This window comes from Pseudonaja textilis, chromosome 1, assembly GCF_049901715.1.
Source record: "Pseudonaja textilis isolate UNSWEBS1 chromosome 1, rPseTex1.2, whole genome shotgun sequence".
NCBI classification, from domain to species: Eukaryota; Metazoa; Chordata; class Lepidosauria; order Squamata; family Elapidae; genus Pseudonaja; species Pseudonaja textilis.
The window spans coordinates 131,335,415-131,353,662 of NC_141990.1; the positions used below are offsets into that span (position 1 = coordinate 131,335,415).

At 42.2% G+C, this 18,248-nt stretch overlaps 1 protein-coding gene across 1 annotated transcript; it reads right to left on the bottom strand.

The window, feature by feature from the left end:
• Positions 1-371: 371 nt before the first annotated feature.
• CMPK2 (cytidine/uridine monophosphate kinase 2) lies at positions 372-17,867 on the bottom strand. The gene is made up of 5 exons (XM_026695257.2): positions 17,035-17,867; positions 13,664-13,778; positions 10,624-10,825; positions 1,874-2,107; positions 372-1,115 (listed from the first exon to the last, which is right to left on the bottom strand). Exons 1-5 carry the CDS (start codon positions 17,698-17,700, stop codon positions 992-994), a joined length of 1,341 nt encoding a protein of 446 aa, XP_026551042.1. The 5' UTR covers positions 17,701-17,867; the 3' UTR covers positions 372-991.
• Positions 17,868-18,248: the final 381 nt, after the last annotated feature.

Consider the following 18,248-nt stretch of genomic DNA (forward strand, 5'->3'; position numbering starts at 1 on the left):
GTAAAATATAGGGTTGCTATGTTAATTACCTTGTTAACAATACAGCACAACTGTTAACCTTGTTCATTTATAAACTCTGGAATGTTTATGGTGGAAACTGATTAAAGGGACACTGGCAGTCTGAGTTTGCTCTATTAAAAGAAATCATCCAAGACACGAGTGCCCTCAGTAGAATCCCTCTATAAGGTATTCCAGGCACCTACTTTTATTATCTTTCCTGCACATTTATATTCTGCCACTCTTTTAAATAGGGTAACATGTCTCCTCCACTTGTGGCCCTTCTGTTTCTGTTTAGGTTTCTTCGTTTTATCTCTGAAACAATGACCCAACAGGCCACAGGTTATCTATCACAGGTTATCTAGTAATAATTATCTAGTAATAATCAATCCTCTTATTTGAAACTGAAATCACACAACATCTTCATAGTACACTAGAACTGATCTGAAACGTTGCACAGCTATTCCTCCACACATATTCTTCCTTTTAAAATGTAAACCTCCTCTCCTCATTTCTCCTTCCTGCAGTGTGAAGCATTTTCAACAAATATAGCAAGAAAATGGAAGGACGCAAAAGGACTCCTAGACACCATTTATTTTTCACTTCAGTTCAGAATTTTATCTCCATTGACCATGTTCAAGTCCTTAATTATTCTACCTTTTGATAAGCCCACCTCATTAAAGACTTACTATAATCTGTCTATGTGATACTGTCACTAAGTTAATTCAGACAAGGAGAATATTTTGGAAAATCTACACAAATTTAGTGCCAATACAATCAACGTTTGTATCATGTATATATTTTGCATTCCTGTCGCAGAAGTACATTTCAGTATGATTACATATTTTAAATATTAGCTTTTCCATATGAAAGACTATTTATTGTCTTGCATGCCTTATGCTTCTCACTTGTTCAGAAAATATTAACATCCGTTTTCCTTGGGAAATTTTCATTCCGACAGTTATTGACAATAATAGTGTATATACACAAACAGCTATAGGAAACGACAGTGATTTTTAATCAAATGTAGAGCAGCTTTGGCAACACCTTCTTTAGGAGGATTGGCATCAAGGATACGACATGTTGGATTTTCCATTCTTCTGTAAGACTCTTCAACTCTATTTTAAAAAATACAAAGCATCACCAAATGTACAAAAACTTTGCATTCACACTAAGAGCCAACCACAAAACTTCCAGTGTAGTATAGACTTCAGACGCTATGAATTGTGATTTAAATACTGCACTGGAAGGATTCAGATAGCCATTATTCCAAAATTAAGCAAACTGATACGTCATCCCAGGTTGTCTGAAAAGGATTTTTTATAGGGCTTGCAAAGCTTTAATTTTAAGCTTCGATCTGAAAGCGAGGCAAATTGTCTCCTCAGAACTGAATGCATCAGTTAACTTCAAATCAATTCAAAGATTTCATGAAGTTTTATACATATGCATAGACACAATTATTAAAAAGAATCTGAATCAGAGCTTGGCTTAATTTTTGTGTTTTCTATCTTTGGATATGTTATGGAGTCCAGCTACTGGACTATAGTCCAGTTTCAATTACTATGGAGCACAATTGCATCTAAAAATAGAGGCTTATCTGACTGAAGTGGTTACTATTTGCAGCTAGTCTACCTGGTATTTTAGGACCCCTCACCCAAGGCAGCAGACCCTGCAAAGTGCGATGTAACACATGTACACCATCCTTCTAAGGGTTTTTTTGTTCACCAAAACCAGTACACAACTCTTCCTAAGATATACATATTTACCATAATTATCAACCCCCAATACACTTTTTCCTTATCATAAAAAGAGCAAGATTTTCATGATTTGCTAAGAAGGAATATAGTGGCACCTTGTTTTGCATTTTAGTACATACTTTTGACGGAAGACATCGTTCGCTTCCAAATCAACCTCTTCTCTTGTTTTCTCAATCCCACGTCCCTGTAGCCTCCGGACTCTTTCTTCAGGGCTAACAGTCAAGAGCAGGACAATGTCTGGACTCAGAAGATCATCAGGCCAGTGATACACCAGGTGATGAGGTGGAGGAAGATTTTGCACATTCCCTGTGATTTCAGTTGCAATTGCGTATGCTGCAGTGCTGTGCCAGTATCTGTCCAAACAAAGGCATCGGTGTGACTTTCAGATGAAGATTGTCTAGAACCAATCAGGTTTTACATATGAAATGAACTTTGAAGGCAACTCTGCCTCCCTCAAAATGGTCATGGGGAAGGGTGGGCTCTCTCTGGGATCCTTATCTTGTGGAATGTCATCTTCAGGGATCAGGCCTTCTCAGCTGCAGCCCCACTTCTCTGGAACATCATTCCAAAGACTAGAATTCACACTACTCGCTTTTCCGAAAGCTAATAAAACTAGCTTTACTGAAGTCCTTTGAGAGCAAAATTACAACAAGGGGGAAGCCTCTTGTTGTATTGTGACTGTAATGTGGGATATTGGTATTTTAATGTTGCATTTTTGTAAGCTGCCTTGAGTCTTGTTGGATGATCAGTATGTACATTTTAACAAATATATATACATATACGTATACATATATACACACACACACACACACACACACACACACACACACACACACACATATTCTTAAGTTTTCGCGGGTATGTATGGCATTCAGCTTTGTTCGGGTATTTTCCCACCTCATTGTAGTTGTGCTTTTAAAGTTGCCGAAACTTTGCTACAACTTTAAAAGCACAACTACAATGATGTGGGAAAATACCCGAACAAAGCTAAGTGCTATAATATGAATATATATATATATATATTCATATTCATTTGATCTGAATGATTTTAAGGAACACTCACTTTCTCTTCACAAGAATCTTGTCATACAGACCCAAGCAAAGTGATTTTTTAAAAACACAAACTAAGCTCTGTGAAGACTTGAGCTACCTTACAGTACCATCAGATTTCCCTTACAATTTTGTCAGAAAATAACAGAGTCAGTTGTACAGGTACTTTTCTTCAGACTGCAGTATGAACACCAGCCCCAAATTCAACGTGAGACAAGAATACAATCCATAAACATGGCAGGGGGGTGGAATTCTTAAAAAGTTCATTTTCTGAAATATTAAAAAATAAAATTTTCTTCTAATAAGTTACTTGAATGTAATATGGTGTGTGTGAGAGGGCTGGGAGGGAGGGAGAGAGAGAAATTACATAAGGATCAGAATTAAGTTATTCTAAATGAACAAGACTGAAAAAGAATAAATGGCTTTAAGTCCTCTAGTACCTCTGTTTCTGTATTTATCTCTCCAGGCAGCTGATAAACAAATGCCACATCAAAACACTTCCTTATAATTCACAATTTTTTGTTTTGTTTTATCAGCTTAAAGGATGAGTCATTCTGTGGTTCACTGAGTTTGGGAAATTAAAGTATTGAAAAATCAGGCAAGGTATTTTTTCATTTTACTTATTTAGAAAATTTATATTGTCCCCTATACCCACATGGCGACTCAAGGCGTATCTGTATTTTGACCTATTTGTATCTTAGTCATATGGATGCCAACGTAATACTGTACCAAACTATACATACTGTATATAGTTACCCTTTTCATGACAGATGAAAAAAATAATTTGGATGGCTGATATATTTTAGAAATAAACTGACCACTGCATTCTCAAATAAGGTCTAGAAATTTACTTTAAAAATCATTTGAAATTTTTAAGACTCCAAAGGATTCAAATTCAAATTCAAGGTATCAGCTTAAGAACCATTATATCCTAATACATTTTTGTAGCAAGATATGGTAGTCGCATTATCCATTATATCACTGGTTGCTTTGGAAGCTCCTCAGCTTCGTTCAATACAGATGGGAGCACAAATTAAAAGCAGAAATACAAGTCCTATTCAGCAATCAGAAAAGTTCATAGTTGTTTTGATCCCATTAAATGAAAATTAAGAGTGATACTTTTCTGCCGTTGCTATCATCAGATCATCATCAGATCATCCTCATGCTATCATCTAGCCTTTTTTGGGGGAGGGGGGATGTTAATCACTTTTGACCCCAGAGAACTGCGTAGACTAGTCCCTGCAGTTTTCTTGGCAAGGTTCTTCAGAAGTGGTTTGCCATTCTCCCATGAGCTGTTCAGAGCATCCAGTAGTGGGAGGTGCTTCAGTCTCCGCATGTCTAGGCTGGGCTTAATTTGTGGAACGCTCCTCCTCCTCCACGTTACTCCTCCCCAGCATTCCCCAGTTCTTGGCTCAGCCTCGTGAGAGATAGGCAGTGCTTGTGATTCTTCCTTGGCCGAAACAGGAAAAATTCTTTCCTTGCTAGCAGGTTTAAAGGTTAATCAGCTTGTCTTTAGAATACTTTAGCCTTCTAATCCCATTGCAATTTCTTGAAGTTGGCTCGCATTGCAGAGATCACTCGCATTTCAGGGAAGCGCCATTTCATGCCCCAAAGCAGCGGGAGGCTTCAGCACTGCTCCGCGCCCCCTCCCCACAACCGATCTTTCTACCCCTGCCATTCCAACTGATTGCCACAGCGTTTCTTTACCCGAACAGCAGCGTGAGCTCTTTGCTCTCAACAGAGTCGTATCGCTTTCCTTCCCCCTCTGAATGCCATTTGGGGTGGAGGATTCAAATACTTAGTACCTTCCACCCTTCCCCGCTGTTTAGCCTCATAGGAAAAGCCATCAGAGGCTATTCCTTTATACGGCGGGAGTTTGCTGCTGGGGAGCGCGCCAAAAGATTAACAGCCGGAAGCCATCTTTTCTTACAAGACCTCATGGCCACGCGCCTGTATTCCATTTCGTGCTGTGTGAGGTAGCTCTGTTCCAAGCAGAGGTTCCCTTCGGAAATACTGGCGACCATTATACCCTTGTCTTGGTCTTTTTCTACATTCGAGGCTATTCTTACGGTTAAATTGTTGGCTTAACCCTGACAGCCCAATCAATCCAGCGGTACAACAGCGAGCACCTAGGCCTGTGTCTGCCTGTGCAGGGAAGCTGTTGAAGGTCTCTATCCTTATCAATCAGGGCCTTTAGGCATTCTCAATTTGGCTGTTTGGTTTCTCAGCACGTAACATCGTGCCACTTAATTAACACTCATATGCATATTGCTATATATACACATACACATACACACACACACATATATTAGTGGTAATAATAATAATAATAACAACAACAAACAACAATAATAATTTTCTCTTCAGTATAATATTTTAATATCAATAAAATATTATTACTGAGATATGACTCATTTTAGATAGGCATTATTTCCCCCCCCCCAAAAAAAAGGAGGAAAGGGGGCAATAAAAACATCATCAGGGCAACCAGTCTGTCCTCAGATCAGGCCCTGGGTGTGCCAACCGCCTTCACAGTATTGCATTGTATAACAAGCATACTGCAATTCCATTTTCAATCGAAATGGCAGACGGTAGCAGCTCTCAGACCTCATCCTTGAAGGTCAAAGCCAAATCTCAGCACAAACCTAAGCAGGCTAAACGGAATTCTAAAATTTCAGAAAAGGACGCCATCGGGCGCCATAATGCTTTACACAAACAGATAGATAAGTGCACATGAGGCGCACAAGGTCTCACAGGACTTCCCCTCCTCCAGCCCAGGTCCGTCTACCTCTTCCCACCCTCCTCTTCCCCTAGAGCTCTCCCTCTCATCCAGGTGCAGCTTGGCTCCCCAAGGCCAACAGGTCCAAGTATCTGGGACACCGACCATGCGAAGGGCTCCCAAAGCCACATTCACTTCGACGGCTGCCGGTCTTCATCAGGACAATAGTCTTACAGAGGAAGTTCCAGAGAGGATGAAGGCCTGGATGGAGCTGGCAATCCGCCAGGGAATCGCAGCAGGTCTTCAACACGCAGTTATGACCAGGGAATATCCTGTGATCACCGATCATGATTCCCAATCGCTGAGGTCATTGACCAGGTCGGAGCAGCACCATGCCCAGGTACATTTACAAGGGGAGGTCCCCCCCCCAAGGGCCAATGGAGGAGGAAGAGGAGAAGGAGGAGGAGGAGGAGGAGGAGGAAGTGGATCAAACTGATCAAATGGAAGATACTGAATCAGGATCGATACATGACAGCGAGCCCCTGTCAGAAGCAAACCCCTTAGAAAGGGGAATGTCTGAGGATGAGGGCCTTGTTCCTGACCAACCTGTTTTTACAGGCTTATTCTGCCCACAACTTTTCAGATCTCTCTTGTTTAAGGCAAAAAATATTGCACGCCTAAACAAGTCGACCCCTTCTACCACTTCAACTCCTTCGGAAGAGGGACCAGAGGATCTAATTTTCAACCAACCAGTAGTTGAAGCAGAGGTGATCCCAGTTCCTCCCATGTTTTCAGACCTGGTACAGAAACAGTGGGCCTCTGCAGCGGTGTACCCAGCCCCCGCTGGATATGACAGGAAATATTTCAATTTGGCTCCCGATTTCTCAAAATTATTGAATACTCCCGAGGTAGATCAACCTATAGTGGGATTAGCGTCCTCCATTCCCAGTGATGTGCTGGAGGCATTAAAGACGGAGGAAAAACAGGCCGAGCTAGCCCTACGCAGAGCCCATCAATCTGATACGTGGGCCATCAGAGCAGCCATGGCCGCCTCCGTCTTCACCATTCTTCTCTCAGATGGCTCCGCCTCTTATGGGAACATGTCCCTAATTCTAACCTTAGAGCACACCAAGATATTACTAAACTTATAGCAGCTGCTGAATTCTCAGCTGACGCAACTTATCATGCAGTCAAGTTTTCAGCCAGGGCCATTGCTTCACATGTCACAGTGCGATGCTTGCTATGGTTAAAACATTGGCAAGCGGACTTTAAGCACAAATGCAAGCTGGCTTCATCCCCTATTGTGGGAGACAGACTGTTTGGCCCTTCCCTTGATCTGCTACTAATTGAAACCCGTAACAAAAAGAAAATTCTTCCTTCCCTTTTTCAGAAGTCAGATCCTAGAAACGCTCAGTCCTTTTGGAGGGGATCCTTTCGGCCCTTTTACCAGGGATCTTTTTCACCCAGATACCAGAGATCCCCATCATTCAGACCAGGGCACAGCCAGACAGGTCCGACTTCGGGGATAGGAACAGAAGGGGTGGTCAATCCAAAAGATCCTTTCGGGGAGCAGGAAACAGGCTCTTTCAGCATCCAAGATAACTCCCTGGACCCGACCCCCATTGGCAGACACCTTAAATTATTTGCGGACCAATGGGACTCCTCAACTTCTGATTCCTGGGTCAGAGACATGATTAGATTTGGCCTTGCGCTGGAGTTTCAATCCACTTCCCCAGATTTTTTCATGTGTTGTCCTCTCTCCAGAGACCCGGTTAAATGTAATCTCATGGAAACAGTTATCCAACACCTACTGGATATATCAGCCATCCAGCCAGTAGCCACCACTCAACGGGGCGAGGTTTCTATTCACATCTTTTTGTTGTTCCCAAAAGTTTGGGGTGGGGGTGGGGGGTGGAGAGCAATATTAGATCTGAAATGTCTCTTAGTCTATCGTTTTTTAGTATATCGCAAGTTTAAAATGCACACCCTGCAATCTATCTTACTTGGCATCAGAAAGGGTGATGTCCTCACATCCATAGACCTGATGGAGGCATATCTGCATATTGCTATTCGGCCTTCCCACTATAAATTTCTGAGATTCTGTTATAATAACCACCATTTTGAATATGTGGCCCTTCCTTTCAGACTAGCTTCTGCCCCTAGGACCTTCACGAAGGTTCTCGCAGCGCTAGCTGCTCATCTCTGTGATATTCCCGTACAACTCCATTGTTATCTTGATGACATCTTGATTTTGTCATCTTCCGCCCATCAAGCAGTCAAAGACACTCAGAACACATTACAATCCCTACAACAACACGGCTTCTCAATAAATTGGAAAAAGAGTCATTTAACACCATCGACTTGGTTAACCCATCTGGGGGCAGTCATAGATATGGTGGAAGGCAAAGTTTACCTGTCACCAGATAGACTAAATAGCATTCAGCAATTAGTTAAGGAGATCAGGAGTCTTAAGAGGGTGTCCCTAGCTGAACTATCAAAATTGTTAGGCAAGATGATCTCATGTATCTCTATCATCCCTTGGGCCCGGCTCCACACTAGATCCCTCCAGTGGTTTCTGCTCCCGTACCAGCACTCTGGCCGAAGCAACTCCAAATACAAGGTCAGGGTACCATTAAAGGTCCTCATATCTCTCAGTCGTGCAGAATAAACTGGCTGGAGCTTCGAGCAGTACACCTGGCTCTCCGCAGCTTCCTTCCACAGGTACACAATCAGCACATACTAATATTGACCAACAACATAACAGCCAAAGCTCACATAAACGAACAGGGGGCACACAGTCGAAACATCTCACGCGAGAAGTGGAGTGCTTGTGTTGTTGGGCGGAGAGCAATCTACTTTCCATCAGAGCAGAGCACATTTCGGGTCTATCAAATACACAGGCAGACTGGCTGAGCAGGGCCACCATCGATCAATCGGAGTGGCAACTCCATCCGTCCCTCTTTCAAGAAGCGGTCAGGACATTTGGACAGCCGGTGATGGACCTGTTCACTTCCTCCCTCAACGCTCATCTCCCGAGATTTTTTTCCAAGTACCCCTCGCAAGGAGCGGAGAACTTCAACTCGCTCCGCTGTCGTTGGCTCCCGGGACTTCTGTATGCATTCCCGCCACTTCCACTGGTTCCCAAGGTCATCCAGAAACTGCTAGATGAGAGGGCGGAACTACTTCTAGTAGCTCCTTACTGGCCCAGATGGCCATGGTTTGCAGACCTCCGCAGTCTCTCCGTATCAACACCATGGAGAATTCCGCCAGCCAGGGCTTCATTAACCCAGGGACCCCTTCAACATCCGGACCTTCAATGGTTGCACCTGACCGTCTGGAGGTTGAGCGGAGTTGTCTGAAGAGCAAAAAGTTTTCCAACAGAGTTAGAATCCAAGCTGCCAGGTGCCCCTCAACAACTCGTATCCACAATGTCACATGGTCCAGTTTCTGCAAATGGTGTACCGAGTCTCGAATTGATCCCATCTCTCCATCTGTGGCTCAAATCCTAGAGTTCTTGCAAGAGGGACTTGACAAGGGTTTATCACTGAATACATTGAAAAGACAGGTGGCGGTCTTGGCGTCAGTTCTCACTTGTGAAGGTCTACTTTCTCTTTCCCATCATCCATGCATATGGAGTTTCCTTCGAGGAGCCACAAATTTACGCCCTCCAGTGGTACACCGTTATCCCACCTGGGACCTTAACAAGGTCCTTGTCACACTTACTAAGGGCCCTTTCGAACCCTTGAAATCGTCAAGTCTCCAATTTCTGACGTATAAAGTGGTTTTCCTTGTAGCGATCACTTCTGCTTGTCGTATTTCAGAGATTGCAGCCTTGTCTGTCAGACAAGATCTTTGTGTTTTCCATTCTGACCGGGTGGTCCTTTGTCCTGATCCTACATTTATACCCAAAATTAATTTGGTCTTTCATAGGGCACAAGAGCTGATACTTCCACTTTCAGAAAAGTGGAGGCCTTGTTTGTATCTTTTCAGCCCAGCACTCAGGGATGCAAGGTCTCACCTTCTACAATAGGCTGTTGGCTACAGGCTGCGATAGCGAAAACGTATCAGACTCAATCACTGCAGGTGCCCGGGGCATAACAGCTCATTCAACAAGGAGCGCTGCAACATCGGCAGCGTGGGCCACACAGGCACCAATAACTGAAATTTGTCGAACCGCAACTTGGGCCTCTCCATCGCCATTTATTAGGCATTATAAAATAGATGTGTTTGCATCCGCTGAGGCCTCCTTTGGCAGAAGAGTTCTGCAGCGGGTCCACAGGGATCAGGAGGAGATTCCAGGCCAGACGGAGTCCCTCCCATAGGACAGGCCAAGCTTTGGTATGTCCCACTACTGGGTGCTCTGAACAGCTCATGGGAGAAAGGGTGTTGGTACTTACCTGACACGCCCGTTCTCTTTGAGCTGTGAAGAGCATCCAGCCCCACCCTTTTTTCCATCTGGTGGGGTCCTGTTTTGGCCAACGAGTTGTTAGGGCATTGAGGACGAGGGCGGTTATGTATCTCGTCTTCGCCAAAACTGGGGAACGCTGGGGAGGAGTACCATGGAGGAGGAGGAGCGTTCCACAAATTAAGCCCAGCCTAGACATGCGGAGATTGAAGCACCTCCCACTACTGGATGCTCTTCACAGCTCAAAGAGAACGGGCGTGTCAGGTAAGTACCAACGCCCTCTTTCTTTTTCTAGCATATAGCCACTGATTATTCCAAAAATTCAGAACTGTAATGGAGTAAAATAATCACAGGCAATGGATAATTATAATGCATGATAACTTCCTATTTCAACCTTTCATAAAATACTAGAAACACAACTTGTACAATTAACAAGGCAGCACATTTTTCAAAGGAGGCACTTTATTTTTGTTGAGTCCTTGATGCTTTCTGAGCTTGGTTGTTTTTTGCAGATATTTTATTAACCAATATGTAACATCATCTGTGCAGGTAAATGTGGGGTTTACTCCTTTTATATGGAGTAGCTTGTCCAGCCAGTTTTAAAACATCTGCAAGGAAACAACCAAGCTCAAGGACACCACAGTTCATCTCTGAGCTACATTTTCTTCCATTGGTAACACTTTATTTTTGCAAACCTGTCTAGAATCACTGGTGACTTAGAGGATGCTTCAGCTATTTCAGACGCCATAATGTAGTTAGTCAGTGCATAGAATGCTCTCCGTATGATCGGTGGTTCATCATCAAAAATCTTCCGCCATTGGCTAACACAAGATGGAGGAGTCCTCAAGAGCACAGCATTCAATGAGTCTTTCAAAAAATGAGTCACTGTTGTTTTGCCTACATTTGGAACAGGAAGAAAAGTCACCCTTTGTTATAACACAGCACGTTGATTAATCAAGTTTGCAAGATTAGATCACTGATATCATAGGGAATAGTCCACTGTTTGGATTTCTCCGTCCTATCTGCAGATAAAGCACAGTTTTGCAGAGAACTACCCATCTCCTCCCACTTATGACTCTATGACTGTAACTTTGTTGCTTTTATCCTAACTATTTTTTTGGACTGTTTCCTAGTAGGATTGATTGCCTATTGTACCCTATGACTATTAAGTGTTGTACTTTATGATTCTTGACGAATGTATCTTTTATTTTATGTACAGAGAGCACATGCACCAAGATAAATTCCTTGTATGTCCAATCACACTTCACCAATAAAGAATGCTATGCTATGCTATGCTATGCTATGCTATGCTATGCTATGCTATGCTATGCTATGCTATGCTATGCTATTCTATTCCAATCAGCTATTCTCTTGGGGTGGCACAGTGGTTAGAATGCAGTATTGCAGGCTAATTCGGCCAATTGCCAGCAGTTTGATCCTGACTGGCTCAAGGTTGACTTGGCCTTCCCCCCATTTCGAGGTCAGTAAAATGAATACCCAGATGGTTACTCAATAGGCTGACTCTGTAAACTACTTAGAGAGGGCTATAAAGCACTGTGAGGCAGTATGTAAGTCTAAGTGCCATTGCTATTGCTAGTTGCTATGACTTGAAGGAAGAAGAGTTGAAGATGGAATTCCTTTACTTCCTTTAGTGCCTCATAACTGCCACCAATCCTGCTGTGAAGAGATGTCATGAAGGCAAGAAGCAACTTTCTTGTACCTGCATTAAATGAACTGGGATTAAGATAGCACAGAATCTAAGCTTCACAACAGGGCTTAATCCACTATTTGCATGAATTCACCAGCCTCATTCACAAATCATATTCTGCTACGCCATAAAATGATCTGTTTGGTTTAATATGCAGTGTGCATCCAATTGTGGTTTTTAACAAATTATAATTATGTTCAAATTCAGTCAGTTGGGCATTATTCAATAAACCATTATCAAATATTATGGAATACTACTATGTAGGAGTAGAATGCCATTACCTAGATATTGTTATAAACAGCAAGCATTAGATGAATGACTGAACAAGGGGAAAAATAATGCTTACTCACCTGACATTACTTTATGATCTAAAACAGATTAATGTATGTCAGCCTTCCTCACTCTGTGCCCTTATGCTATGCTGGCCTACAATTCCTATGATACTCACAAGAGTGGCAAGGGAACTCTGAGGGAGGTAGAAAGATGGATTTGCAGGCTACATTTGATCCATACACTGTCAGCTACACCCCTCTCTCATATGACAAAGATTTCTGTCTTCTACTAACCTTAACATCTGTTCACTAACCCTCAAATTACCATCAAACACACTTTTATTTAATTGTTGCCATTTTATTTTCTTGCTAATTTGGACACACTAATGACCTCCAAAAACATCACCTGCAAACAATTCTGGGCAGTATGTCACTTGCATGCCTTATTTGTTCACTCTGTCATGCAACTACAATTTATATATATATAAAAAAAGAATCCATAATTCTCAAGCCTGGTGAAAATTTTCTAAGGGCAGTGGTGAAAAAGTAAACAATTACATATAGTAGCTAAACTGCTGATATTATTCAATGGGAAGAATTAATTTTTAAGCAAGTTAATCCAATGTATTCTATTTAGAAATCGAGATTCTATTCATTAACATCTGCAACAAATTAGGATTGCATGCCAGATTGTCGGTCCACATCCCCATTAGAGAGATATATTGTTGGTTACACAAAAAGGGAGATACTCCAGTCCCTCTCCTCTGCTGGACAGAGAAAATAATTGGTCTTTTAAAACAAAGGGGAGAACTCTAGTGGTCTGTTGGCTGAACTTGGAAAAAGCATGGGGCTACCATCCTTTCCCCAGCTTTTGATTGTCAAGAGGCTTCTGAGTGCAATTTAAAGTAGTTGTACTAAATATCATGGACTGTGTGAATGATCTCGAGGAAAGAGGGGAAGAGATGCTGCCTAGGAAACAATCAGACAAGAAAACATGTTAATGTACTCACTTGTCTGCTGGTAACTGAGAGAAAAGTATTGTAAGTTACTTTTTTATAATAGGATTTTATGTAGTTTAAGTATGGTTAAGCTAAACTCTTTCTGTTAGCTTCCTCCTTACTCTTTCTGCTACATATAAAACCCCCACCCTAAAGCCTAAAATGTGTTCAGTTACAAGTACATGGTGAATTGTTACAATCTTCTTGGAAGACAGGAAGACCTGCTCAGGGCTAGACAACAAGTAAATAAGATAAGGGACATCCTCCCAAGGTAAAACCCAGCAGTGAAACAAGACAAGACACAGAGGCACAGAAAACAATGTCATGTTGACCCTTAAACCTATAATTTAGCTCATCTTAGAATGCAAGAAAATAAGGAGGTGTGGGGGCGGGGGCCCTCTTAGGGGTGGCATGTTCTATGTAGGGGTATAAATGTATTGTTTGAACATGGAATTTTGCTCTCCTTGTACTCAATCCACTTGGGAAAGGGTCTTGGAGGCCGCGCTTACAACTGTTTTTTCTTTTCTTCAATAAACCTTTGAAATTGTGCACCAGACTTGTCTTCGTATAAATTTATTGGGGGTCTTATATTTCACATAGCCTTGATTGTTTTTATAGTTTTAAGATGTTGCACAAATCCTAACCTGTTTGCTTTCCAGTGCAAATCCACAAAGTAATTTGATACTGTATGAAATGTGTCACTCAAACAAAAGTTTAGGGGGGTGTGTGTGTGTGTGTGTGTGTAATATTTTCTTACCTGTTCCATCTAGCCCTTCAATAACGATTACAGGAAAATTTCCTTTCTTTGGATGTTTAGGACACTTATCCACTAGTTCTAGAATCAGTCTGGATTCAGGAATTATTGAAGTGCACTATAACGAGAAGATACATTGATTCTGAAGGATTAGAAGCAGTACTTAAGGAACACAATGCTTGTGATGGCCATTTGAAATGCCAGATAGACTGAAGAATATGGCTCCTGAATCCTGAGCAACAGTTCTGTCACCTGAAAGAAATTCAGCTGACATTCACAAGAGACAGATACCAAAATCTCTGTCTTCCACATAGGAGCTATACCTTGGCCGTTCAAAGGGTAGATCATAGGAAAACAATACTTAATAGACTTAAGTATGATTGGCCTAATTTAAAAGATATTGTGCAATTAAACACGGACATTTTACAAGGTTCTTTGGAATATGTATCCATGTCCCCTTTATCCATCCATATTTTCTTCAAGAAAACATACACAACCCCTGTTCAAGACACTACAGACACTGAAAAACTAACTTTGAACATCATGTGTTGCATAATGATGCACAATTTACATTTTCCACCAGGATTTTTCATACATTTTCCCTTCAAATAAACTTTTTATTGTTCAAAAACAAAAATCAAAAGGCCTTGGTAAAGTTTCTATTCTAATTGCTTTAATAACAAAAAAACATGACAATTTATCATAGTCTGGCTCAGATGAAGCTTTTGAGAAGGTACGTTTACAGAATAAAATATTTCTATAGCAATAGGAAACCCCTCAATAAAGAAGACATACAGCAATGAGTAAGTGAGAAGTTGCAAGTGTTTTTCTTAATTATTAAATTTCTCCTGGGCATTAAAGATGTTAGACTTTCAGCAATTCAGTATTACATTAATTTTGAGAACTTAATAATTAATAATACCGAACAAATAAAGAGAACAATCTCAAAATTGTATAGGTTAATTACCCTTGAAGTTTGAAACAAGGCAGCCACTTCATGCTCTTAAACTAAAGAAGCTTAGGAAGCTTCATTTTAGTAAAGTCATTCAGGAGATAAATTGGCAGGCATTATAGAAATCAGGTTGATACACCACAGCTTTAATGCAAGAAATTATGTGGGAGATTTTATATCATTGGCACTTGATTCTAGGCAGATTGGTAACTGTACATACTATTCTTCCAAATATTGGATAAGTTGTCTTTACTTCATTTGTAGTAGTTATGCAATAAAGTTATATATCAGTTTGGAGTAAAAATTGCGGGGAGACAAAATCATTATTTAGAAAGAATTGAATACAACTCAGTTACCCAGAGTTACTGAATTTATTTTTGAGAATAAATAAAAATGAGAAATGTATGGTACTTAATTTTAACAGCTAAAACTATCGCCCAATATTGGGAAAAAATAGATAACTAAATAATTAAGGTATGGATTAACAAGATCTCTTCAATTGCCATGTTAGAAAAGATTATAGATACAGTGAAAATACAACAGACACAGGAACTATAATTCTACCAAATTTGATGAACATTATATTTAATTTCAGTTGCAATATAAATACCATTGGTAAAGCTTTAGGTATACATTAACTATTAACTATCTTATTAGTAGATTTTTAAATAAGCTTATACATAAAAACATATATCAATGTGCATGCAGATATATCACAAATTTATGTCAGTTACTTGATAGTCCAATAATTAAAAACAAAAAACCCTCCTGAAATATAAACAAGCATGATTAAGAGTCATATGTTAATAACATATTTCATATATGGCATTCTAAATGGGCCATGGAAAAGTAGTTCCTGCATATAATTTAGTCATAGTGATTTTTCTTCAAATAGACAGTCGTCATAAAACAACTACCATGGTCATTAAACAACAAAAAATTAAGCAAACGCATTGTTTGCTATGGGGCATTTTTGTGTAAAACTGGAAGTGAAAAATGGTTTCTTGTAAAAATATTGTAAATCATGGTCATGTGATTGCAAGACTTAGCAAACAATTTTAAGTGTATATCAGTTGACTATGTGGCCCTTTGGAACTGGGTCATAGGGAGGGCCTTTGTAATTCTGAATGGTTGCTAAGCAACCAGTCATAAGTTGAGGCCTGCTTATATGCTCCAGATGTGAAGGCCCAAGATTTGAAAAGCTTCTTGGAGAAAACCATGACAACTTTTGACCCAGTTAGTGTGATTGCCGCTACCATTGCCACCATTAAGGCAATTTAACTGGGTTATGCCTCTTGTAGAAGATACATGTCGGTCACAAGGTCTATTTAACACAAGGCCTCAAATCCTTTCGTTTATCAACCTCTTCATGACTGTCAGATGGTTCATTGGGTCCCAACATAGGGACTACGTTTACCAATAAATACTATGAATAATAATATTGACTCTTGATTATTGATAATGTATTGACCAGTTTGGGGGACTCTTGATTTATCACATGATGCAGCCTGAGGAATTCTGGGAGTTGAAGTTATAAACTTCATTGTAAACTTAACCAAGCTTATGAAATACTTAGTCCTAGATGATCTGAGTCTACTTTTTTTTTCAATTTATAATTTATCTAACTTATTTAAAAAGGGTAAATGTTGTGGCTGCAACATCAAGTCTACTTTATCATCATTCCCTCCCGCCCAACACCCAAATTTTGTTGGTGCTATTATTGATTAGACCAGGGGTATCCAACTTTGGCAACTTTAAGACTTCAACTCCCAGAATTCCCTAGCCAGCTATGCCGATGGAGGAACTCTAGGAGTTGAAGTCCACGGGTCTTCAAGTTGCCAAGGTTGGACACTCCTGGTTTAGACCCAGCAAATATGTTTCCCCTGTACAATCTTTTAACCCTATCAAACCTCCTCCATCACTCTTATCCACGCAAGCCACCTGGTCACTATCTGGCTTTCGCTTGGCCAGTCATCCTCCCTCCCTCTGTATACAGGTAGTCCTCAACTTACAACCCAAAGTTTTTCTGCTAAGCAAGGTAGTTGCTGAGTGACTTTTGCCCCATTTTATGACCTTTCCTGTTGTTAAGTGAATCGCTGCAGAATGGTTGGATGGAGAATGGTTGTAAAGTAAATACGACTTCCCCGGTGACTTTGTCAGAAGATTGCCAAAAGCAGTCACATGAACTCAGGCCACTGCAACTGTCATAAATGTGAACCAGTCGCCAAGCGTCTGAATTCACGTGGTGAGGATGTTGCACTGGTCGTAAGTGTGAAACACATGGTCCTAAGTCACTTTTTCAATACCGTTTTGCTTTGAACGGTCACTAAATGAACTGCTGTAAGTCGAGGACTACCTGTGCTCCAGCTATGGCCTGAAAAGGCCTGGTTCTGCGGCGTTCCTCTTTATCCTAAACACTTACTTCTTCCAGCACTTGTCGGGCAGCTTCCCGAGACCTGAACACGGCGTTGCCCAGAAGGTGAGGCACGGCCGGGTGGGACTGCGGTTCTTCCGCGGCCACCACACTAGCCCTGCCCAGCAGCTCGCTCTCCTTTCCTGGCCCTTTACAGCCCCACAAGGCGCAGCCAAGCCGGCCGCTCTCGCCTGGCTCGTACACCCAAAGGTGGGCCGGCGCTGGGAGCAGGGCCCCCAAGAGCTCTTCCAAAAACGCCCGCGTCTCTGGCAGGCCCTGCTCGTCCTGAACCAAGAAGCCTTTCTCTAGCAGAGCTCCGCCACGGCCGTAGCAGAGGAGCGGCAGGACTCGGCCCCGATCGCCCCAAGGCGCCTCCTGCTCGAGCCGGCGCTGCAAAGTCCCTTGCAGCCGGGCAGCTCGGACGCGCTCCCGCGGGGTTGGAGCCACGGGGACGCCGAAGGAATAGCATCTGCCCGGAGGAGGCAGGAAACACCGGGGCCTCACGGGGTTGCCTGGCTGCCCGTCGGCGCCGCTGAGGGAGAAATAGGCCACCTCCGCCCTTGACGATTCGGCTACGAAGGAGCGCTCCAGCCAGCCCGCTTGGTTCGCAGGGAGCAGCTTATCCATGGTTAATCGTAGCAGCCGGAGAGATCCAGCGGCGCTGCCGGGCAGCATGAGGAGAAGCGAAACCGGGAGCGGCTTAAGAAACCGCCCCGGCCCCGGCCCCGGCCCCGGCCCCGGCCCCGGCCCCGGCCCCGGCCCATTCGCGAACTGGGAAATCGAAACCGACCGCCGGCTGCTGTTATCGCTTGGAGGAAGGAAAAACCCGCGGAGAAACGAAAGCGAACCACCCTCTCTCCCTTTTGCGATCTTACATAACGAAACAACCCTGGAGGAAGTTAAGATTCAAGAATCCGTGACCAAAAGTGATAGGGGAAACTTGTGACCAAAAAAAAAAAAAAGGAAACCGAGACGATTTGGGAAATGAAGCCGATATTTCATGAAACTGAAAGCTAACCAAGAGATCTGAGTATTAGCAAGCAGTCGACCACCTCTGATAAATTTGCCTTTCGTTTGTTTTGAAGCGGGGTGGGGGTGGAGGGACCCGTTTGCGATCCGAAGCAAATGCAAATAATTTTTATGGAAATGAGCCTGGGAGAGAAGGCACATCGTTTGCTGTTTTGTGTGTGCGTGTGTTTGTGTGTATCGGATTAACATTAGGG

What these genes read in the sequence shown, in the direction of transcription:
- CMPK2 (XM_026695257.2), bottom strand. Translation starts at nt 17,700, where the DNA reads ATGCTGCCCGGCAGCGCCGCTGGATCTCTCCGGCTGCTACGATTAACC. An exon ending in TCACCAGTGATTCTAGACAG is followed by an intron (nt 2,108 to 10,623) that starts GTTTGCAAAAAT and finishes TTGTTTGGACAG; the next exon opens with ATACTGGCACAGCACTGCAG. An exon ending in AACGATGTCTTCCGTCAAAA is followed by an intron (nt 1,116 to 1,873) that starts GTATGTACTAAA and finishes TTTTTAAAATAG; the next exon opens with AGTTGAAGAGTCTTACAGAA.